This window comes from Mauremys reevesii, linkage group 6, assembly GCF_016161935.1.
Source record: "Mauremys reevesii isolate NIE-2019 linkage group 6, ASM1616193v1, whole genome shotgun sequence".
Classification (NCBI taxonomy): Eukaryota; Metazoa; Chordata; order Testudines; family Geoemydidae; genus Mauremys; species Mauremys reevesii.
The window spans coordinates 80,612,294-80,637,355 of NC_052628.1; the positions used below are offsets into that span (position 1 = coordinate 80,612,294).

Here is a 25,062-nt window from a genome sequence, read left to right on the forward strand (position 1 = left end):
AGGAAGTCCTGCTTCTGACGGTGGATGTGACATGAACTCCCTTGGGTAAGCCACTTAGGGTTTGACCCTGAGAGACGCTCAGCACCTCCTGTGAAGTAGTGAGATACCTCCACTTCCACTGTCTTCTCCTGAGGTCTCTTGCATGATGTGCCATTTGTCTCCTTTGCCATTAAACATGCCCAGGGGGAGGGGAGAGGTGTTACTATGCACTAACTTTAGTTTGTGGGCATTAAAATGCCCTGCATACCCATAACAATTTTAACTAACTGGTCAAGTTGTACATATTCTATAATCCAATTTAAATTCACTGTGTATTGAGTTAGTGCAGACTAATGTTCCTGTGCACACGTTGCTCTTTCACACTAGCTTGGCAGTCCTCTGAGTTCTACCCCACGGCGGTTGCATGTCACCAGGAGTGACCTGTCTACCTGAGTGCGCTCTCCACTGTTCTGGAGTTATGTGGCCCAGATGTCACCTCCTCATTTAAATGCTGGCACAAAGCCAGGATTGGGCCATTGGCTCCTCAAGTTGCATACTTCAGCATTCCAGCACTGCTATTGTATTGGTGTTATACGGTGCCTTGTGCAGCTGCTCAGAGCCAGGAGGGTCTAAATGTCTGTCCTTTGGGGAGAAGCGAAAGTGAAGGCAGCCCTTTCCAAAAGCCACCAGAACCATATGGAGGAACAAGCTGCTGAAGTATCATCCTTATGCGGATGATATAGTTCAGATGGCAAAATGACAGATAGCCTTTGGCGAACCTTTCCTGTTACTTTGTCCAGCCCATGTGTAAAAGGTGGCCACTTTTCTCACAAAGAGAACAAAAAGTGGTTGGGAAAAGGGTACTGTTAAATGAGATGCATCTGTTTACTGGAGGGACCAGACTGACTTCACATGAGTCATCCTACGTCTTTCAAATAAATAGAAATTGAGGTGTAAGCTTTGGTTTGGGTTTGTTTGTTTTTTAAGGCTATTCTATACAAAAACAAACAGAAACTGAAAACAGCAAACTCCACAGCCAAAACTACATATTTGTGTATCAAAATTCTGGTACAGATCAACAAACACTGAAGACTAGCTGCGCTACTAAACGTTAGCTGGCTCCTATCTCTCTCCACCCACTCCACCCACTAGAAGTAACAATCACACAGTTGAGCTAGTGTGTTTTTTTTTTTAAATGTACCCAGAGATCGTTGTGATTGGAGGATGGAGTACCAGCCCTGAATTTTATTTTCTGGGGTTTATTATTAGACCATTAAGCCACTACATCTATTTTATTCAGCTAAACAGAAGGTATTTAGAGGTATGTAACAAGCTTTCAGCAGAACAAGCAAACTCATCACACAGATTGGTAGTGTTGTAACTCCCCCTTGAGGAATGCTGCGTACTATACCCGCAGCTTTTCACTTACTGACATTCTTTTACTGTATTGGTAAATATGTTTACATTAGGGCATATAGAGGAATGGAAGATGGAGGGTAATGTTGATGTGCCTGAAAGCAAAATATTAAAGGCTTAGAATGTATTTGGTGTCAATTTAAGGATTGCATTGCCCTCTTGTGGGTAACCAGTGAAATGGAAATTGACAAGCTGAACTAGTGTTGCAGTGAGCAGTCACCTGGAGTTTCAAACTCTAGTACACTAAGGATCTGATCCTGTAAAGCACTTAATGTTCCTTGCAAGCTACTGCATATCCTTAGCTCCCATGAAGTTGAGGGCTCTCTGTATCCTGCAGGTTTGCTGTGCGGTTTAGAAAAGCCAGTGGAGTTAGCAGGGCTGCTATTTACATACAAGGTCTGGATGCTGACACTTCCCTGAAAGATGCTAGGGTCTTTTAATTTGCAGAGTCTGTTAACTCACAATGAGACTACCTGGAGCTGGGAGAAAGATTTTGGTACCCTAAAAAATAATAATAATAATAATAAAAAAAAAGCACAGTGAAGTGTTTTTTAACCTTCTAAACTCTATCACGAGGCACAATTTCTCACCCCCACTTCTCCTGCAAGGATTCAAATACCTTTCCCCAGACATACACCAGCCACATGTAGTTAGGCCATTGGAAGTCAAGTCTGAAAAGTAGTTTGTTGTTTTAAACACACCTTCCTTAATGTCAGTTGACAGATGTCTAACCTTACTCAGATTGCATCTCTTAAGAGAACAATTATACATTACAGGACAAGAGGGGATTTATCTGGAAACACATGGAAACTATTTATGGATTGTATTGAGGGAGTTGGAAAATTAAACTATGAAAATAAATACCCCTCCCCTGTTGTTTTGGAAAGCATGCTATCTCATGAAGGCTGGCTCTTTCACTGGGCATTCTTGGCCAGATACATGAGCTGTGATTTGGCAATCCTGGCACTATACTCACAACATATAGGAGTTGGAAAGCATACAAATCTTCACTAGGTATTCCTCTGGCCTTGTGGAGGCCACAAGGAACAGAGAGCCAATGTAGCCAGCTCCTCCTATACCTCTCCCCTTCCCCATCCCAAAATCCCTCTGGTGCCTGGAGGAAGGGATAGGGATGGACAGGACTGAAATGCACTGTGATTCAGAAATCCCTCACTGATGGATGGCTCTCTTGGGAGCTGTTACAAGCTGCCATACTTTACAATACCCTCTGGTCTGCTCTAATCTGATGTAGGACCAGCCCCAGAATCAGGGGGCTGCAACTGGTTCCTTGCAGGGTGCAGTTGGGAAGCTAGTTTTCCTTTTTTCATGTTTGCTTGAGAAAGGGTCGACTTATCACTAGAGCACCCTCTGGTGGCTGGGCATGGCATAGCAGTTCTCTTCTGTGTAGTGCCCCCTGCCAATAGTCCCTCAGGTTGCCTCTTCTTGTGACTTGACCCTCCAGCCAGCTCACATTTTAGTCAAAAAACACCTTGAAATTAGAGTCAGTGTGGACTATATTGATTTGCAAGCCTCTGCTCCACTTCCTGACTGAGGGAAGGAACTGGGCGTGCTCCTTTAATGAGGTCATGAGCAGGACAGTTTGCTTGCAAATAGCATCCCAGCCAGAGGCAACAAGTTACAGGATATGAGCAAAAAAAGGGAGTCTCCCTGAAGATCTGAGTGACTGCTGATCAAAGGAGTGCAATAAGAAGAGCTTTAACCTCTTGAGCAGTCAGGATTGGAAGTGTTGGCAGGAGATGGATCTGTCCACCCCCTTTCTCTGCCAGGAGCAGCAAGCTTCATCCTTTTCAACAAGAAGCCTGTAAACATCTTGATGCTGCAGGGGCCAGGAGTCAGGGGAAGGAACTAGTTCTTCTCTGTGGTTCCAGCACCCTCTCCACACCCAGCATAGCCCCATAGGAATAGCCACTCAAGCCATCGGTAGTGCTCTCTTCCCCCTAGGACACCATGTCCTCCCAGGACTCTTTGAGCCAGAGTCTTAAATGGGGAGACAGTGGGTGAAAATGTCTGTTACTTATGACAGTGTTCCAGTATGGACTCTCTCTTGATACCAGAAAAACAGTAAGCACTCCCAGCCTCCATCTTCAATTAACGGGTGGGGAATGCTGTTAAGAAACAAAACAAAAAAACACCCCAACACAATCCTCATTTAAACCATTACATTTCAAGTTTTAGAAAGAATCCTTGTTCTTCCAGTTCACAGAACAACCACATTTTTGACAATGGTATTGCTGCTTACCAGTGTGCTGGAAAAAGTAAGATGGGAGCTAAGTGGACTGTCTAACAGATTGATGCACACACAAAAGAAGCAACATTCAAAGAAACTGCCCTTCACTTCAACATAAAGAGCAGAATGAAAGCATGTTGGAAAAAATATCTATACTCATTGTAGTGGATAGTGGGTGCCTAAGAAACTAAAAAGACAAAAAATTGTACTAATAGCAGGTGTACATCCAAGTCAGGTGTATCTAAGAAAAATGAGAACTGTTCTGCACCAGAAGTGACCTTTGAATTAATTCCGGTCTCTTTTTATTTACATAGAAGTTGCATTGATTTAATTAAAAGGCATGATGTTAAATTCATGTAAGTAAACCAGTGCAATTTGTGTATAGGCCAGGTCTAAGAGATCGTGTCATCCTTGCCCTGTGTGTGGATGATGGGCAATGCAGTTGGAGCTGCACACCATCTAAATCACAACGTCACAGTTATTGAAAGGTATCGAACTGGGTAGTGTTCTTTTAAATAGTTTGAGAGTCATCTAGTAGCCCTCATTGTCTCCTATGTTCCTAAAGCCTCAAGACTACCTGCCAGAACACCGGTGTATACATGTAGCTAGGCCTTGAATGTTCTATATCGTTAGTAAACACAGTTATTTGGACCTTTATGGTTCCTTCATGTTATGTTGTTGTATATAAAGCAAAAGACACAACAGCTACTTATCTAAATTAAGATGCTATGGTGTTACTGTCTCTTTAAAATGAAATTAGCAGTACAGTCAATGACTTGACATCCTACATGCACGTTTCCTACATTATGACTGACAACATGGCTATAGCTAGGAATGCGTTAGCTTTGCAGGAGTAAACCTATTCCCTTCCCCTTATCCTCTCTCTCTGCCTTCACCTAATCACCTTCTCTTTAATAAATACACTTACGTAGCCATAGGGGCTGGTGGTGGTAGTATGCTGAAAATAGCATTTTTGTAGAAACCTAAAGTGGAAAAAGCAGACACATAAAAGCAGAAATTGATTTAGCAATTTTTAGCTAGACCATATATATCACACCATTATTCTAATGCTTCTCTTTGCAGAAGAGGACATACCATATTGGGGTTAAATCCCAAGACTGGGGTTCTAATTCCTAGCTGTGCCACCAATAGCTTCAGAGGAAGCGTACAAAGCAGTGCAGTTGGAGTGATCCATGCCTGGCTTCCCCTCCTGGCTTCTGGCAGTCAGAGGTTTACAGGGGGTTGCATCCCTGTCTTGGCTAATAGCCACTGATGGCTCTAGCTCCATGAATTTACCTAATTTGTTTTTGAACCAGGGTATCCATTTATCCATCGTCTTCATTATGGATGAAGTAAAGAATTTAACTGAAATGAAAATAAATAGCAGAAACAATCTTTACAAAAATCCCCACAGCATCTGCAATTTTCTCATGCCCACGGACTTCCAAGGCACTTGCTAATTTCACAGTAAGCACAAAGGTTTACTTTTCATTCTTCTGTTATACAAGTCCTGAGAGGGAAAACATTTTGCTCCTATTATTGCTGCTTGTGTTGATTGGCTCTCATTCCGAGTATTACATTCTGTAGCAGACTGTTGGTGTTCAGGGTGATCCTGACTTTGCAGTTCCAGGCAGTGGAAGTGACCCCACATATTTAATCTACAATATTATGGCTAATGACAATGTAAAGTCCTGGGGACATGCCCAACTGTGCTCCTGACCAGGAATTTGGAACACTCGGAGAAGATTGCTCCTGGAGGATACCTCTCATGGTTTATACTGTCCCTAGTGCATAGAGGAGTGAAATTCCCGCTGTGCAGTGGGTCAGCCCTAAGAACTGCACTGCTTAAGTCCCATTTAAACCCTGTTTTGAGAATTAAATGGGACATATGTGGTGAATAGGCCTCGTTCTGGTTCTTTGCACCAGGGACAATTTCCCCATAGAAGTCTAGTCAATGCTGCGTGAATATTCATGCAGTATAAACATAATCAGTAAAGCTGAGTTACGTGCACTCATTACCATATCTCTGTGCTTGGATCTAGAAGCTTCCCCTTACCTGAGACATAGTAGTGACATCATCATCTTCCAGACATGTATATAATGAGCAGCACATCATCGTGCGTTCTGAACTAGAGAGAAAATGGGGGGGGAGTGAAACGAAAACAGTAAAATGCTAGTTTTATATTAAACATACCAGCACCTATCATAGCTCTCTCTCTGTCTTACAAGGCAGTCATCAGAGTCCCTTGCTACAATAAACTAGAAGGCTGATGAACCATTCAGTTTATTCACACAGGAATCAGACTGTTACCTTGTAAAGCAAGGCTCAGTGATATTGCTTAATTTCTTATTGAGAGTCCAAAACAAGGGACAAGTAACGTATGTGTTTACAGAACACATTTTTCTTGCAGCAATTTGAAATCAGAATTAGGAGAATCAAAAAAAATGTGGTGTTTCGTGCAACTGTTAGATTTATTTTCAAGTCTTTGATATTTCATGGAAGAAATTAGAACTCTTCTGGGAAACATTTTTTCCCATGAGCAATTACCTGGCATGAAATAAGATTTGTGTGTCAAAGCAATTAGTTAAAATCTAGTGGTATTGTTTTATCATTTTAAAATCTCAGCAGGCAGGGATAAGGTTCAAGCTTTGATTCCACAGCACCCTCAAGTGATCTGTACAGTAAATGTTTGAAACGAAAAAGGAATCATAGATCCCTCTCTCTTACATATGATACAGATGAGAAAAGACTGGAAATCTCTATCCAATAAGTCCAAATAAATAATCAAATCTCCAAAGACACTGGATCTCTTTCAGTCCCTTGTTCTACACTTTTGTTACAATTACCATCTGAGAGTGAATAGATGAAGTTAGTGGCATACAACTGGTGTAAACCAGGAGTAACTCCACTGAAGTCAATGGGATTGCACCAGTAAAACCCAGTATGAGTGAGAAGAGATTCAAGCCCACTGTTGCTATTTTATTTTATTTTTTGGCTAAAGATACTGTATGTTTGTTGTCATGGGCAATAGGTACAAACTGAAGTATAAAACAGTATATTGTCTGATCAATGCATGTTTGAGTTTATTTAATTATTATTACATTTATTTCACAAAAGAGTATACACATTTATGTTTCAAATGCCATAATAAAATGTTTATTAAAAGAAAAAAAGTCTATGGAGAGTCAACGTACATTCCTGGGAAGATTTGCTATAAAAATACATTTCAGCAGGAATAAACAACTTCTTTGAATAAGCATTCTGGTGGATAATTGCAGAGTATTGACGATGTTGTAAGGCATAATGATGTATCACTTAAGCTCTGTCTAGTGTAACAACCGATTTCTGGTGGCACGATCTGGATTTAAGCTTTATTAAACCGACTATGTATTTCTACCTGTTTAAAAGTGTACATGTGCCTCCCCAGATTGTACATGGATTACAATGTTAAACTGCAACCCATTTCCTAAAGTTCATAAGTCACAGATATGACATTACACAACAATTATGTTCCAGCACAGGGACTTGAACCTGGGTCTCCTACATGCCAGGTGAGTGCCCTGACCCGTAGGCTCTTGGCTATTCTGGGGATCAGTGTCTCTCTGTCCCAGGGCCGCCCAGAGGGGGGGGCAAAAGGGGCAATTTTCCCCAGGCCCCGCGTCCCGCAGGGGCCCCCTGGAGTGTTTCCCGTCTTCCCGCGGGTCCGGTTGAGCTCCCGCAGGGATGCCTGTGGCAGGTCGATCGGAGCCCGGGACGAGTGGACCTGCCGCAGGCATGACTGCGGAGGGGGCGCTCGTCCCGCGGCTCGGCTGGACCTCCCGCAGGCATGACTGCGGCAGGTCAACCGGAACCGCGGGACCACGGCACCCGCCGCAGTCATGCCTGCGGCAGGTCCGCTCGTCCCGGGCTCCGGAGCCGCGAGAAGACGCCCCCCAGGGAAAGGGCCGCCCCATGCGCCTACTTGGCGCGCTGGGGTCTAGAGCCGCCCCTGAGCGGGGGTCCCCCGCCACTGAAGACCCCGGGCCCCCGGAATTCTCTGGGCGGCCCTGCTCTGTCCAAAGAAAGTTTAATTGGAACCGATACTGTCCCATGACATTTTTGGCTTAGGCTAAGCTGCATTTAAAAAAAAATAATGTTGAAAAACTCCTGACCAGAATTCCCAGAGATGCTGAAGGAGAAGCAAAAGAAAGTGAAGGACACAGCCAGAACAAGAACTAGGAAGATGGCCCTGAGAAAAGACTAGAGAGAGGGGAAGCTTTTGGGCTCAGTGGTGGCTGAATAGGGGCAGGGAACTATGCATAAAGAGACTGCCTCCTGCAGTTTGATTCCTACGGTGTTCAGGGAAACAGGACTTCATGTACATTCTTTGTAATTAGACAGGATTGCATCAGGGATATACCTGACTCCATCACCAATTTCTCCTAACAGAAACAACCGGCTAGACCTTGAATTATGACTAACTGTTCACATCAAAAAGGGGTAACATTAAGTATATTTGAAATGTCATGCAACAGCTGGATTTCTCCTTTAAATGTGCGCTTTTCTCTTGCCAATGCCCTGAAGGATTAATCCCAAAATATTAACATGAGGAATGAAAAAACACAAGGAAAAGCAAGGGCTATGCCCCAATAACCAGTATGCAACTGCTGAGCTAGTCAAATTCTCTGCCTTAGCTGAAATGTTATGGTGTCTAGCAAAGGATAATGCCTATTGGGATTAAAAATTAAGTGTTTTCTGGTCCTTGAAAGAATAATATGTCTCACATGGGATTGCTTCCTTAGATAAGTAACTAACAACTAGAGGATTATGTAATCACTAAAATCAGCTTGGGATACCGGCAAAAGGTCGTTTGTTACAAAATGCAGCCCTCAAACAGGAATGCACCCTGGCATTCACAGAATGCCCTTGATTGTTACAGTTTGGAGTATGTTCATCTTTCTTTTGAGTTCTAAAAATGCAAATATGCCAAAGTACTTTCAGTACAGCCTCCAGTCAGCCCAAAGCTTCTTCTGTTTTGGCAAAGTTCCGAGGGGGACTGGAAATAAATACATCAAACTAATAATCTTCTCCCAAAGGTCAAATGTGTCAAATCTTTTTAAAGCAAATCTGGTAAGACGATTACAAATGATTCCTAGATTTGTGACTATGGAACATTCTACCTGGCCTTGGAGTTATTCTAACCAGTTACTCTAAGGCTAATCCAAAGCACATCATGGTGCAGATTGCAGAGACATGGAATGAGATGCACTTAGTTTGCTGTATTTCTTTATTTGATGCTGTTTATATTATAAAAAATAAGTGCCTTATACTTACTATCTATAATAGTGGTATTCGGTTAAATACATTTCTCCAAAATACATCTATATTAGTATGAACATAATGCTGGTGAATGATGAGAGACTGAGGATACTAGAAAATGAACCATTATTCATCCCCACATGAGGCACAGGACTGACAATGGCAATGCATGCTTCCCTGAAGAACCATGTCCAAGAGTTCCAGCCCTGACCGAGAGGGATCACCATGTCAGGGTTGAGGCCCAGAATAGGTTTCTCCAGGATTGAGAAGGTAGTTTGTTCATTTTCCATACCCAGCCAGTCACTGGCCTCTCTGAGATAGCCCTAACAGATCCCCTTAGGCAAAATGGGTGGCTTTGGTGAGGTGGACACATCATCTAGACATGGGGCACATCTACACGAGGGATTTTTGCACTGGGGTAACCTACACTAATGAAGATACCACAGTGCAAGCCCCCAGTGTGGGGGAATAAAAGTGGTATGGCTTGGTGCTATCTAAGCAGTTTTGGAACCTCCAAAGCTGTCTACACACAATCAATCCTCAGAACACACAAGTGTTGTTAGCCCCATGTGACAGACAAGGAAACTGCAGCCGAGAGGCTGAGTGACTTGCCCAAGGACACAGACATGTGGCATGTCAAAGTCCAGCTGAGAACTCAAGAGTTTCATACTCAGAACACTCCTTTCAATGTTGAAATCTGACAGAGATAAACAGTAACCAAAAGTGGTAACTATTGGACGGCTGTACATTGGCTTATGAAATGAGACGCTGATGTGCTCCCCATTTCACATCTTACGGCTTGTTTACACTGCCCAACGTTTCAGGCTTTCAGGGTGTGAATAACAGTGCACAACTCCCCCGTGTGAATGCTGGAGGCACGAACTAAAAGGTTCCTAGTTCACAAGAACATTTCTTCTTCAAACAAGACCACATTAATGTGAACTAGAAACCCTTTAGTTTGCGCCCACATGGGGGAGTTACAGGACTGCACGTTAGTAGTGCACACTATTGTACACACCCCTGCAGTCTGAACTGCGGGGCAGTGTAGACATGCCCTTAGTGAACAGATTATCTCTCAGGCAAAAGCTACCATCCCAGTTTACAGTACCTTGTTGGTAGAGGTGCCAGGGACTGGAGTATGGAGCATTGGCAAGCATGGAGATTATGCTGACCCTCTCACTGCTAGAGGTGACCTTTTCAAGCAAAGGTTGAAACACCTTGATATGAGTATAGCATTGCCACTGTCTGCGCTTTAATTGTTCAGCAAACAGAGAAACTCAGTTTCCCATGCTCTTGACTACAAAACAGGTTGAATCACTAAGTCACTCTGACCCGAGGCAAGTTATTCTATCTCCTTGTGCCTCACCGAACCCTGCTGGAAAACTGGATTTTTAAAAAGCAGAAGCTCCCTAAAAAAGCCCAGGTGTCTGTCAAAGAGGTACTTCCTTGGGTAAATAATTTATTTTAAAAAGAGTTTTGATCTGAGCATGACACTGCTGATACAACTCTAACAGATCTTTACATAGGAATTGTGTAGTTATATTGCAGTCATCTGAAAGACATTCTTTTTGGAAGATTTTTTTCTGTGTACAGTAAAGGAATTGATTTAAACCATTTCTCATTCAAAAACCACTGTTTTATTGTTTTGTGGATCCCAGAGTCTACCTACAGGCTGGGCAAAACCTTAGTAGGGGTTAGCTGACAAATGTCAAAGTCAATTTAGTATCTGCACAGTCCAAAACATTTCCTGTGCAGCATATGCACTGCCTTACAACATGCCTGAGCCGTTCTGTCTACTTGAGATGTCTGTCTGCTTGAGGGTTCACATCTGGATTCCCTTTGCTACAGCAATACTTATGATGAATTATTCAAAACTGCATTCAAACCATTTACATGAGAATTTACTATGGTGCTTAAATTTGGGTTTCAGTTCAGGCGAGGAGGGACCTTCCTTAGCAACCTCTGCATCCTGCAGTGCACACCCCCTGCAAACATCCATTCATCACTTAAAGCAGGCCTGCACAACATATGGCCCGCGGGCCGCATGCGGCCCCCAGAGCCTGTGCGGCCCTCGGGGGGATTCTGAATCCCCCGCACACAGCGCTCTGCGGGCAGCCCAGAGCCCTTTGAATCCCAGCCGCGGCAGGGAATCAAAGGGCTCTGGGCTGCCTGCAGCCGCGGGGAGCCCAGAGCCCTTTAAATCCCAGCCACGGCAGGGAATCAAAGGGCTCTGCGCTGCCTGCAGCCGCGGGGAGCCCAGAGCCCTTTAAACCCCAGCCGCGGCAGGAAATCAAAGGGCTCTGGGCTGCCTGCAGCCGCGGGGAGCCCAGAGCCCTTTAAATCCCAGCCGCGGCAGGGAATCAAAGGGCTCTGCGCTGCCCGCAGCGGAGGGCACCCCAGAGCCCTTTGAATCCCGACCTGAGGCTGCTGATTGCCCCTCCACGGACCCCTGCCCTAACTGCACCCCAGAGTCCCCACCCCCTATCTAACACCGCTGGTCCTTGTCCCGATACCCCTCTCCCAGGACCCCACCCCCATCTAAATGCTGCTGCTCCTTGTCCCCCGATTGCCCCCTCCCGAGACCCCTGCCCCTAACTGCCCCTTGGGACCCCAGCCCCTATCTAAGCCTCCCTTCTCCTTGTCCCCAACTGCCCCCTCCTGAGACCCTCCCAACTTCCCCTCAGGACCTCACCCCCTACCTGTCCCCTGATGAACCCCTGAGACTCCCATGCCTATCCAACTGCTGCCTGTCCCCTGACTGCCCCCCCGAACCTCCGCCCCATCCAACCCCCCCTGCTCCCTGTCCCTTGACTGCCCCCCCGAACCCTCTACCCCTTCTTCAACCCCCAGCCTCCTTACCGTGCCACTCAGACCAGCGTGTCTGGCTCCATGCAGCTCCAGACACGTTGCTGCCATGCTCCCCCATGGAGCCCACAGCCCCCCCACCCAGCACCTGCCTTCCAGATTTGAACACCTCAAAATTCAGGAGTGTTTAAGCTCAGTTTGGGCAGCTGTTACTTCATTTCTCCCAAATCAAATATACTGATCCACTGTAACTTGCTGTAGAAAAAGCAGGATAAAATTGAGCAAGAAATGCTTATTAGGACTGGAATTGTTATTTTCAACAGCCATTGCCTTTTTGTTTGTTTAAAAGGAAGACAGTGATATTGCATTGGGAAATTCCCCATAGAAAGAAAGAGTGGAACAAAAGAATAATAAAGGCACCTCAACTTTTCCTCATTTATGGAGGACAGTCTTATAATATGCATCCAGATATCCTCCAATCACACAAAATTGTTCCACTTTACTGCAGCTCTGTAACCATATGGGAACCAATCCTGTCTGTGTTTTGTGCACATCCAAAATTCCTGCTGAATGACCCGCCCTGGGAGCGAGTTACCAGTGACCCAGGGCTGGGGCGGCAGGAGGTGTGTGTGGGGGGGGCACTGGTGGGGGAGAGCCCAGGGCTGGGGCAGCAGCGGGGTAGGGGGAGGGCACTGGTGGGGAGGAAAGGGGGAAGCCCAGCGCTAGGGCAGCAGGGGGTATGGGTGGGGGGAGAGCCCAGGACTGGGGCAGCAGGGGGGTACAGGGGGGAGCCCAGGACTGGGACGGGGGGCAGCCAATTTTTTTTTTGCTTGGGGCAGCAAAAAACCTAGAGCCGGCCCTGCCGGGTTCCCCCAGCCGCAGGAGCCCCGGGCCCTTTAATTTGCCCCTGAGGGCTCCCAGCCACCTCTTCAGCTGGGAGCCCCTGGTTGATTTAAAATAAAGTATCACCTCCCCACCCCCAACCTTCCTTTTTGGCCCACAGCTGTTTTGGTGGGGCGGCGCTGGGGAAGGAGGGTTTGTTTCCGCAGGGCTGGACGGCCCTGGGGCGGGGTGTTTCTGCAGGGCCGGGAGGTTTCGGCCCTCAGCTGTTTTCTTTGGAGGAATGTGGCCTTGGCCGCTTTACGAGTTGTGCAGGCCTGACTTAAAGTGAAAGGAAAGCAACAGGTAGCCATTCATGTTTCCCAGTACATCACCCTTCATATAGCAGTGGTTGCTTTGAAATAGTTAAAACAAAATGGAGAAGATGGAGAGGGTAAATCCCTTTCTATCAGGGATTCACCCATCTACACATTTGTCTCCATGGCACTCGACAGCAGAGACTTTAAGGCTGCCCACATATTTATGCACCAAGTAACATCTAAAACCCTTCACCCACGCACAGTACTGATAACTGCTTGAGTTAACAGTTATCAACAGCAGTTGAAAAGCAACTCAGTCATACAATGAACAAAAGCAACACATCCTGTAATCTGCTAGCTGCACCCACCACAGTGTTGTGGAAAGGGGAAAGGAGGCTAAAAAAGGTTTGTTACTGATCAGATCCATGTGACCTAGCTAGACATGCTCTCAACTATTCCTTATCACAAGAAAGCATCACTTTTAGGCCTTAAGTATTACTCCTTTCTTCAGAGATCTATTTCACTTTGTATTACTGTAAATCGAGATCAGAAATGAAAAAAAACCCAATATTTAAAATACATGTTGAAAACACCATTACATCATGTGAGGAATCTTTAGGTTTTGCCCATTTTGGATCTTTGTCTTACTGTCAAACACTAAAAATAACACATTTGGGCCTTCACAGTTCATTTGTAAATCTCTAGTTTTCTATTCCCAGTGGAAATGTACAAATGCCAATAAATATCATTATTTTCTATCTAGGTATTTACTATGCACCCATCACTCTGGCGTATGAATGGTAATTTTCTTCCCACAATTTCCCAGGGAGTTTCCTAGATAAAAAGGCCCAAAGGTGAAAATTCCTTCAAAAAATTTTAGTTATGTGAAGGAGTAAATACAGATCATTTTACTTCTCTCCTTTGAAGTTTATACACAGAACAAGCTTTCAAAATGTACATGAAACAGTCTTTTAAAAGGGATACTATTAATCTTGGAAGGCAAAAAAACCTAACCCTACCTTGGACCTGGTCCCAAAAGAAAAAAACAACTTTTAGTCAAGTTTATATGATAAGATTGGCGCTCTCTTTGTACTGCCCAGGCTTTTACGCATATACACTATTACCTTTTAGCAGAAAGAATGTTAGATCTACTCAGATATCTAGTGGCACACCTCAACAAGAGAATACAACGAGCCCATTGCTATTGACAGTTAAAGAAGTTCTCCTTTAGCCCAACTGAGTGAGACCCGTGGTTATGGAACTAGGTTCATGAGTTCTGTTTTTCCGTACTTCTCATGCACAGTTAAGATGTCCACAGATAGATCCTGATTCGCTGTTAGACCGAACTCATGCAAATGATAGATATGCAAGGACAAGTTTGGCCTTTTACGTGGGGAATAAAGGGAAGCACAAACATTCAGTGCTGTGTTTTTTAGGTATGTCTGATCTACCAAAGAATATATTTTGTCCTTGTCCTCCTGCATATTAGATAAATTGCTTTTCCCTTTCCAGCCTCTTATATATCCTAAAATACTGTTTTGAAAGACATTTTCCATGTCTAGTATACACCGCCTTATTTTGCTTCCTTATGCAGCATTTTGAAACAGAATGGAATCCACTAGAGAATCAGTGGAAGAATGCACATCATTAGCACTGACTCTGTCAGTTCTTTCTTGGGTCATTTTGTTATTTTTTTCAATTGGTTATTTTAGTCTGGCTTCATATTTTCCCTCTTTAGGATTACTTTAGGCTATATCATGGACATTTTGGCACATTAAATCTGTCAGATTAAAATGAAACATGATAATGTTCTGCAGCAATAATCTTCAGTGATTACATACGCCACCTAGACCTGTTACAAAGACAATGTCCTCCAGTTAGGCCCTCATTCAGCAAAGCACTTAAGCATGTGCTCAAATCTCATTGACTTCAAAGGGACTTAAGCACATGTTTAAAAGTAAGCATATGCTTGTGGTTTGCTGAACTATGGATTGATAGGCCAACACTACTGGTAGAATAAATTTATTTTATTAATTCCAGATTCTAATTTCTGAGAGAATGGCTATTGTATAGGCATCTTTCCATGTACCACAATGTTTTATACCCATTTGATTTCTGTTAATTTTCAAAATGTCTGTTTTTATATTTCCCTGGTCAGCCAGTTTTGACCGTTTGCAGTGATGACATTACAAGAGAAAAGTGGGACAGAAATATGAGTCATTTTTTGCACAGTGCAAATGACTGTTGCTAACTAGAAGATATATACACATAAATTAAACCCTAGAGGATGCGAATAGGTTGGTATCTGCAAACAGTAGAAGGTTCCTGTGACAAAGGCCTATTATTCAATACAGACATGGTTTTGGTGATTAAATGTGATTAGCTTGTTGTGGCCATAGGTGACAAAGAAATCAAGCCCGTGAAGATTTAGAAATTAATCCATGTTCCTCTCCATCAGTTGACATTGCCACGAGGAGGGGGATTAGGAGAAAGAGTCACTGTTAGTCTTAGACATCCTAAATAAAGCAATTATATTCTAAATTTGTCTACTAAATGCATGGCAAAGAGAGATCTTCTGAAAGATCAAATTACAATATCGACAGGCAATATTCCAGATAAAAATCTTATTAACATAATGGAGCATTATAATGTAACACTACTTCTCTCATTAAAAATCCTCACACAATATATACACAACAGCAACTCTTAAGGAGGAACTAAGGATACTTAGATGTGCAGTGGAGTTTTGGGACATTGGTAGGTGGGAGAGGGGAAATGAGCTCAGCTAATGAAAGATAAGCAAGAGATTCACTGTATACCTCAAACGTTGATTTCACTTTGCATTTGTATTGTTTACTTCATTAGTGAATCTATCACTCTTTTCCTCTGAGCAATATGCTTTGCTTCTTTCCAAATGATATGTTCAGTGGTCACAAGAGAGCCTGCAGCACTGATTTGTTTGAATATAAATGCTAGTTCTTCTTCCTCAGAATTATATTATGGATCAACTCACAGATGCTTGTGTATCAGCATAGAAACCTTGCCATTTTTTGCTAGTAGAATGTTGTAAATTGTGCAATAACTAGAGATTGCACGAGATTGCTTTACACGTATTGTGCCATAAGCAAGTTGGCTCATAAATCAGCTACTAATGAAGAGTAATATCCTGTCTAATCCCAGCATAGGCTCACCTCACCTCAGTCAGTTTTTCGTTAATTTCCTTTTGAGTGTGTAATATCTATCAATAACATTCATGCTACTGCATATAACTGTAGCAGAACACAGTATCATTCCTTCTCATCAAGGAAGCAAGCTGGCCACCAATTATTATTCATGGCATTTCACCACAGAAAAAGGAAGGACAGTAGAAAAATTGCTAATAAATGCAAGACATACTTAAGGTTTAGGTTTAAAGCAAAAACAAAGGTGTAAAAAAGCCCACGATTTCAAGTATAACATGCAAATGAGTTTAGTTCCCTATCAATACATGAGGGAATGACATTGTAGCCTCAATGCAAGTTGCTCCTGTAACTTCTCTACATCGAGTAGGAACTGTTAAAGAGAATGCATTGCACTATGGTATTTTCCTTTACCCTGTATTTCCTAGACTTGGAACATGAAATACCATGAAAAGCATAACTAACGTAAGCAGGAGTGGCAATTATTTAAGGCACTCAACATACTGATGTGAGCATATAGTAGACCCCCACAGGGCAGGAATCCATATACTTCTTTTTAATACTTCTTTTACTTCATCACAATTCTATTTCTGTTAACTCCCATCTAGATTTTAATTTGAGACTGGATTGGGACACACTCATTCAGCAGCCCACTTTATCACCCACATTCAATGTATATTCACTGGCACCTAAAATAACCAAATTTTAAGTAGTATACATACATATAGATGCATATACTGTAGGTCAGGCAACCAAATGGCCATCTACCTTGAACTGAACATGAAATCTAAATGAGGGGATAACCGTTAGGCTACAACTGGTGTCTGTGCCATTAGGAGTTGGCCCATATTTCAGGCAACATAACTGTATATACTTAAGGACTGGAAACATTTTCTATTAATGTCTTTTCAGTTTTTGAATGAACTGATATTTCAAACTACACTCATCGATTGGTCCCAGAACAGCAGGTAGTGCTTGCATAAAGGCCTTTCCGAAAATTCATTCATAGCTCAGGATTCTTTAGAAGAGTACTAAACTATGAACTGTCTAACTGGTTAGATAGTGAAGATCAGAAACAGGCTGCAGTATTGCCCAATATCACCTCAAGAACCCAGCTCTGAGAGCCTCTGACTCACGAAGTATATTTAATCACCACACTGAGCTAACATTGTTCTTCTACTCAGTATCTTTGGAGCTCTTGTTTCATGGCTTATTTTTGAGGACTAGATATGAGCCCTCATTTCCTCCATTATAAGAAATGAATCAGCAAGTTCAACAAATATTAAATATTATTCCCATCTAACTCCTTCCTGTTTATAGCATGGCAAATATAGCTTTCCAAATATTAATGCATGTTTATGGTAACTGTATATTTCATTTAGAGAATGTGCTTGAGAGTCCTGAAGGCAAAGTGCCTCATTTTCTGTGAGTTACCTCATACCCTGACAGATGTGCTTAACAATCCTCATCCACATTGGCAGTTCATCCAGAAATTGGGCTCATAAGGTCTAATGGACAAATTCTCCTCTCCTACCAGTTCTGCATGGACTCTGCTGTATGTAGCTTTGCTGAAGTCAAAAGTTTATACTGATGTACATGAGGAAAATCAGACCCATAGTTTTGTGCTCTAAATACTAGACACCAGCCTGGTTAGCATCTTTGTTTAACATGGAGACTTCACCTATATATCCCCTGCCTTTCTCCTCCTTCCCACCACTCCTCTCCCCATTGCAAACACACACACAACACACTGATTTTTTTAGGAAGCCTGATTGTGAACTGGAGCTGTTGACTCACACTATAGTACTGGGGGAAATAATCTGGAGATAAAACGGAGAGAGAGACTGTAAAGTGTACAAAACACCCACCCCAGCAATAGACAAAAAAGGACTTCTTATGCATGGGCAAACAGTGCACCCCATTTAAGAGCCACGTCATTTACATGTAACATATCAAAGGAGACATCTGAAATCATGCAGTGCATAAATAGTACTTTATTAAAGCAAGTATACTTCGGTTTTATCAATAAATATAAATTATGTGCTAATCGCCAGAAAAATCTTCTTGTTGAGAAAAATATGGGTTTTTTTTTACCTGTACACATCTGCAAAAATAAAACATTTGCATAGATTTCACAGGACTGCCCTTCTATCTGTCTGAAAGATCCCTACAATACACAACTCTTGAATATTATTATGAATGCTTTGGTGTTCGTACTAATTGCAGCAAACAAGACAACATGAATAAAATGGTAAGTGCATTTGTTCTGAACTATGTTAGCCTATTGGCATATTCTGCTTTCTACAGTTTGGCCTAAAATGTAATGGCTCCTAATCAATAATGCCCTCTGTTCTAACCAAATAAGTTATAGTTTGGGAACTCTGCAAGTTCCCCCACAAGCCTTGTCTAACTGTTTTGCTTGTATCTCCCAATTTTTGTTCAGTTAGAAAAATTCTGAAAGACATCTGCCCCCTCGAGCCAGTTTTGGAAGCAGCTTAGCCCTCTTTCTCTGATCTGTTTCCTTCCCTTGTCAGTAATGACTTCTCCAGTTTGTTTCACAATCACCAGTTTGGGGATGGCCGTTATATTGTATTTCTTCTTCAAATCACTGGAAACAAAACACAAAGTTAAACACATTGTTAGAAACATTTCAGCAAGCCATCAAGTATTTTTAAAGGACTGGTCTATGCAATACAAACTGAAAACACACATACAAGGGGTGAGATTCTGTGCTGCATCTCTTGGAGGTGCAAACACAGACCTTGCAACATAGGGAAAGCTTTTAGCCCTCTTTGCACCCTCAAGATTCTGGGCTACTCAGTAGCCCTGGAGGACCTAATCTAAGTTACAGCAGTCTCCCTTGGGCTTCCATATGGGCTGCAGTACTGCCTGGAGCCTCCATAAGCACTGCTTGCTCCAGTCTCACCCCAGCATGCCCTTGGCTTACAAGAGGATCCTCAGAAGGCAGCCCTCTTCCATAGTGCACCTGCACCAGGGGAATTCTCTCTTAGCCAGACCAGTAATTCTTAGGAATCGTTATGCTGCTCTGGCCCTTTTACTATGTGTGAAGTGGCTGGAACAGGGATGAGACTCTCACCTCAGGAGTTTTCATTCTCCAAGGTATAGTATAATTAGCATTATACAATGATGGCTACTCCATTTCTCCTCACATAGGGATTTGAATTAATGAGACTTTAAATTCCTCATTGAAATAAATTTCATAATCCTTCGTCATAAGGAACTTAAAAGTACCTTAAATTAACCCAAAGTGAGAGAGTTTCTCAGTTGACACAGGAATTTAACTGATAAAAAGATACAGACTGATGGCCAGCTGACCAAATCTGAGGAAACTGAAATCTAGTTATTACAGTGTCCTTTTAACAAAACAACAGAAAACCTATATTTCTAATATTCAGAGAGACCGCAAATGAAGAGGTCTCTATAAATATATGCATTTTCACACAGGTGTCATCAAACTCCAGGAATAAAACTGGAGTTGTGTGTGGCTATTTTCTGGTGTGAAGGACTAACAGCCACAGTGATTAAGGCTGCCTCCCAATCCAACTGAGGCTGAACATCCCCATGCTAGTTCCATCCTCAATGCAATGAATGTTGGTTCCCTCTTTCCCTCAATACAATCAGTGCTGGCTCAGCTCTTTGCTGCTACTGGCACCTGAAGGCCCCCTGCTTTGTTTTCTTTAAAGGAGTAACAAGGTGCCTGTGAGGGAGGGAGCTGAGTTGCCCAGGAGTCAATGGTTGTTGTGGATAGGGGAGAGCCAAGCCAGCATCAAGGCAAGGAGAGGTGGAGAAGAGACAAACTGCAGAGCAGTGCAGGAAGCCACTTACTCTGTGGAACTTGCAGCTCTGCAGCGCTGCTAGAGTAAGGGACAGAGGTGGGGAGCCTGCAGAGATCCTAAGCTCCACTGAGCAAAGACAGTAGATGGCAGAGACACTGTGGCACTCCAAAGCTCCTCAACAGCCCCATAATTTTAAATCACAAAAACTAAGCCAAAAGACTGCATTACCTTGATTTACGTTAGGGTTGCTAGTTAACAGTAAAGTTGGAACCTATGTATAACTATGGAACATCACAGTTACAAACATGTCTAAGCATTTAATGTTATGGCAATGAACAGTTAAGTGAATGGAAAGAAATACTCAAGATATCCTCACAGAGGGTACCATCACTTAGACAACTATATGCCTGTGAAATGCCACTTTGCACACTCCAGGAACAAACACTTCTGCCAGCCACCTCCCCACCTTCAGTCTGCTGGACAGGCTTATTTATCATAACCACACATTTCTAATCTCTGGCTCGAAATGAAAATGCAACACATACCACAGATGTCAACTCTCTTCTCTCCTTGGTAAAATAAACATATAAATACAACTAAAAACAAAGTAATATGCTAGCATGATTTGATGACAGGGCACTTTGAAGTCTGTGACCTAGATATTTACTGTGTATTGCATAGAGGTATAGATGTGATCTCCTTCTAGATCGGGGTGGGCAAACTTCTTGGCCTGAGGGCCACATCTGGGCACGGAAATTGTATGGCAGGCCATGAGTGCTCATAAAATTGGGGGTTGGGGTGCAGGAGGGGGTGAGGGCTCTGGGGTGGGGACAGAAATGATGAGTTCAGGGTGCAAGAAGGGGCTCCAGGCTGGGGCAAGAGGTTGGGATGTGAGAGGGGTGAACGCTCCGGTGTGGAGCCAGAGATGAGGGGTTTGGGGTACAGGAGGGGGCTGTGGACTGGGGATGGAACAGAGGGGTTTGGGAATCTGGGAGGCGGCTCTGGGCTGAGGCAGGGGGTCAGGGTGTGGGAGGGGATACGGGCTCTGAGCTGGAGTGCGGGTTCCAGGGTGGGGCCATAAATGAGGGGTTCAGGGTACAGGAGGCGGATCTGGGGTGCTGCAGGGGTTGGGGTGAAGGGGAGGGGAGAGGGCTCCAGAGAGCAGAAGGGGGCTCCAGGCTGGGGCAGGGGGTGAGGATTCCAGCTGGGGGCGTGGGCTCTGGGGTGAGGTTGGGGAGTTTGGGGTGCAGGAGGGTGCTCCGGGCTGGGACCAAGGGGTTCAGAGGGCAGGAGGGGGATCAGGGCTAGGGCAGGGGGTTGGGGCATGGGAGGAGGGCAGGGATGCAGGTTCCAGGTCGCGCTTACCTCAAGCAGCTCCCAGAAGCAAGGGCATGTCCCCCCCCTCTAGCTCCTATGCTGAGGAATGGCCAGGTGGCTCTACACGCTGCCCCACCCGCAGGCACCACACCTGCAGCTCCCATTGGCAGCAGTTGCTGGCCAATGGGAGCTGCAGAGCCGGCCCTTGAGTCCCCTGGCTGCTCCTATGCAGAGGGGGCACATGCTGCTGCTTCTGGGAGCCATGCGGAGCTCTGGAGGGAGCTCAAGGGCCAGATTAAAAGGTCTGACGGCCTGGACACGGCCCGCAGGCTGTAGTTTGCCCACCCCAGTTCTAGATGTTGGGGTCTCCAACTCAAGTTGGGGAGGTGAATAAGGAAGATATAGTGAGATTTTCAACCTTCACAGAAAGGATGGTTGGGACAGATTTGGATGTCTACCCCAAACTGGAATATCAGTGTGATATCAGAGGTAACACAACCAATCACAAACCTGACTGTACACCTAATTTGCATGCAACAATGTCATTGGTCGTACAAGGGAGACTGCACAGATAGTGGATTACTTGGCCCAACTGCCTCATCCCCTGCGACAAACATGGGCATTCAGCTGCTAGTAAGATATAATGCGCTGCTCGTTCAATGTTTCCAAGCACTACAACATCCGTGCAAACTTATGGCACTTACACTTGACCAGACTGTGAGATGCCAGCACATTTTACTAAACTGGCTGTAGCTATTTCTGACGATGGTTCATTACAAAAAATGCTTTTACTGCATAAGGTGTTTTACTCAACTATCTGTCTTTGTGTTTCCTAATGTTTCATCCATCATACCAAAGGCTTCAGCAGATACCTCTGATTAAAGTGAACAATAATGAAAAATGAACTCAGTTTAATTCACCTAAGAGCCGAAAGGACTTCACAGCCATTAGTTATTTTTCAGTTCTTCTAAAATATATAGCTAGAGCATTCACAGGGAGCACAAAGTTAATGGAAGAGACAGCAAGCTACATACTATAATTCATAACAGGGAATTATAGGATGTATTTCTCTCCATCTGGGAGGGTAGGACTTGTTACTCAAAAGACAGCTAAACTTGTAAACGGTGGCAGTATTGCTAACCTTTATTAGCAGTGGTAAATAGAGTAATGCACAGCTCCTGTGTATTCAGACTATTTATTGCGTATTTCTAACCTATTTAAGAATTGTCTACATTATTAAACGTTTCAGACATAGCCTCATGAATATCACAAGTTAGGAGTCTAATTTTGTCCGTTGGGTGCTGGACTCTAAAATTGCAAGGAAGGCCTGGAGAAGTTTTATTTCTGAGTTTTCTTCAGCTATTAACTCAATCACTTGCTTAAAAGTAAGCAAAACCCCCTCTTCCCCTTCTTCCCTCTCATGTGCATTTATTGCCTCATTCATACGTGCTTATATCTGCCGTTCTCTCTTCCCAGGCCCATACACCTCAGACCACAGCGAGGAGCTTAGTATAAATACATCGCTAGTTTTACCCCTTCTACCATTCTCTGTGGTTTTGGACTACCTTCCACCTTCCTTTTTTCAGGGATTTTTTGGAATCCTACTCTCCCCACTCCAAAGGCCTCACTCCAATTAAGGTGGACTGAATATGGAGTCAGTCCAAGCTGGCCTGCCATTTAGCTAGAGGGAATTGCCAGAAAGCAATACAAACTGCTCCATCTCTCTAGGGGCAGAATACGCTTCTTCTACAGGGGTTTCAGGCCTGCTGGCAAGTGGAGCAGGAAATGTAACTACTGCATATTAAGGCCTCAATCCTGCACTCTGATCCAGATGGGTGCACTGCTGCACCCACATGAAGTCTGAGGGGACACCGCATAGGCACAGCAGTCTGCCTGTATGGATCACAATGCAAAAACAGCCTAATTTGCTGTTCCTAGACTGCCTGCTTGTACCCACTCCTATCTGCTAATGCAGGGGTCAGCAACCTTTCAGAAGTGCTGTGCCAAGTCTTCATTTATTCACTCTAATTTAAGGTTTCGTGTGCCAGTAACACATTTTAACATTTTTAGACGGTCTCGCTCTACAAGTCTATATTATATAACTAAACTATTGTTGTATGTAAAGTAAACAAGGTTTTTAAAATGTTTAAGAAGCTTCAATTAAATTAAAATGCAGATCTTATCAGTTTACTGTAGTGGTTCTTAACCTGGGGTGCACACACTCCCTAGGGGTGCGAGATGCCCTTTTAGAAGATAAATCATTGAAAACACAAATTAAGCACAGGCACATAAGTACAACTATTTTGTTTATATAAAAACAAAGTTTTCAAGTTTTTAAGCTAATTGAAGTGTAATTTTTTATAAGGGCTGCAGAGTGCTGGGACCAGGCCAGAAGCAGAGCCCTGGGCTGCCTGCTGGTACCCCAGGCCGGCAGGAGGGCTGAGCAGGGCCAGAGGCCCTGACGCCGGCTAGCAGCAGGCCAGGTGGCCGGAACCCCAGACCAGCAGCGAGGTGAGCTGCTCGGCCTGCTGCCAGTCTGGGGTTCTGGCCGCCGGCTCCTGGCCGCTAGCCCCGCTCAGCCCACTGCTGGCCAGGGGTTCCATTCACCCAGGACGGCAGCAGGCTGAGCGGAGCCAGTGGCCGGAACCCCAGACCGGCAGCGAGCTGAGCTGCTCGGCCTGCTGCCAGTCTGGGGTTCTGGCCGCCGGCTCCTGGCCGCTAGCCCCGCTCAGCCCACTGCTGGCCAGGGGTTCCATTCACCCAGGACGGCAGCAGGCTGAGCGGGGCCGGTGGCCGGGGCAGCAACGTGCCAGTAAAAGTCGGCTCACGTGCCGTAGGTTGCCGACTCCGTGCTAATCCCTTCCTTTTCGTCTATTTGCTTCATCTTCCTCCTGTTCATTCCTATCCCACTCCACCAGCATCACAAGGTGCACCCAGCAGCAGCAATACAAAGCCAATACTCCTGGGGGAATTCTCTGCTAAAAAATTAAAAATTCTGCAAAAGTTATTTGTCAAAATAACACTATATAATCACACCGGTTTCAATTATTTTGGTCATTTATTTCAAAATACCCATCAGCAAGTATGTCTGTAACAATACAGACACACACAAAAATTCCCCCAGGAGTAGACAGTTAAAGAAAACCCTATGACAACCCAGTTCCTGTTTCTCTGCCCCCTTCCCACAGAGCCCAGCCAGGGGGCCAGATATGCTCCCTTGTCCCCAGAACCCAGCTATGACCCCCAAGACAGTCACATACCCTACCCCCCAGAGCACCCCCCCCACACACACACACACACCGTCTGTCCCCCAGAGCCCAGGTATCCAGAGGGAGAAACAGCCTGATGCTGGGTCCCGGGCTTGCATGGAATTTCCTGCACACTGCCGCCTCCTTCCACCAGGGCGTGCTGGGAACCCTCCAGTTCCCTTCCCCTTCTCCCATCCTTCTCTTCTATTTGTAAGCTGGGTTCTGCCAGGTCCAGCAGCCCCTAGTGCTTGCCAGCATCTCTGTAGCCCCTTTTTTAGGGGGTGGGGTGGGGGAGGGAAGAGGGATTCTGCATGTACAACATTAATTTCCACAAAATTCTAAATTGTGCAGTGGTGCAGAATTCTGCCAGGAGTAAAACACATAATCAGGAGTTATATTTTGTTGTTGCCTACACCCCTACTTATGTCCTAACTCAAAGACATGTTTAAGATGCACAGCCCTGAGGGACGCCTGTGATCTTTAACCAATTAGAACTGGGATTGCACTGTGCTCATAGGTGCTGTCTCAAAGGGTGCTCCAGGGAACAAAAATGGTGGCTGAGCACTCACTGGCAGCCCCCCTAGCAGAACCTCTCCCTCCAACCAGCAGGCCCGATCAGCGCCTCCCCCTCCCTC

The 25,062-nt window shown here is 44.4% G+C and overlaps 1 protein-coding gene across 2 annotated transcripts in view; it reads right to left on the minus strand.

Annotated features, from left to right (window-relative positions):
• Nucleotides 1-18,039: 18,039 nt before the first annotated feature.
• NXNL2 (nucleoredoxin like 2) overlaps nt 18,040-25,062 on the minus strand; it is a 31,487-nt gene continuing 24,464 nt past the window's right edge. For both annotated transcript variants that reach the window (XM_039543095.1, XM_039543094.1), the window contains exon 3: nt 18,040-18,673. In XM_039543095.1, coding sequence (XP_039399029.1) covers nt 18,505-18,673 — 169 coding nt within the window. In that variant the 3' untranslated portion in view covers nt 18,040-18,504. The remainder of the gene's footprint in view (nt 18,674-25,062) is intronic.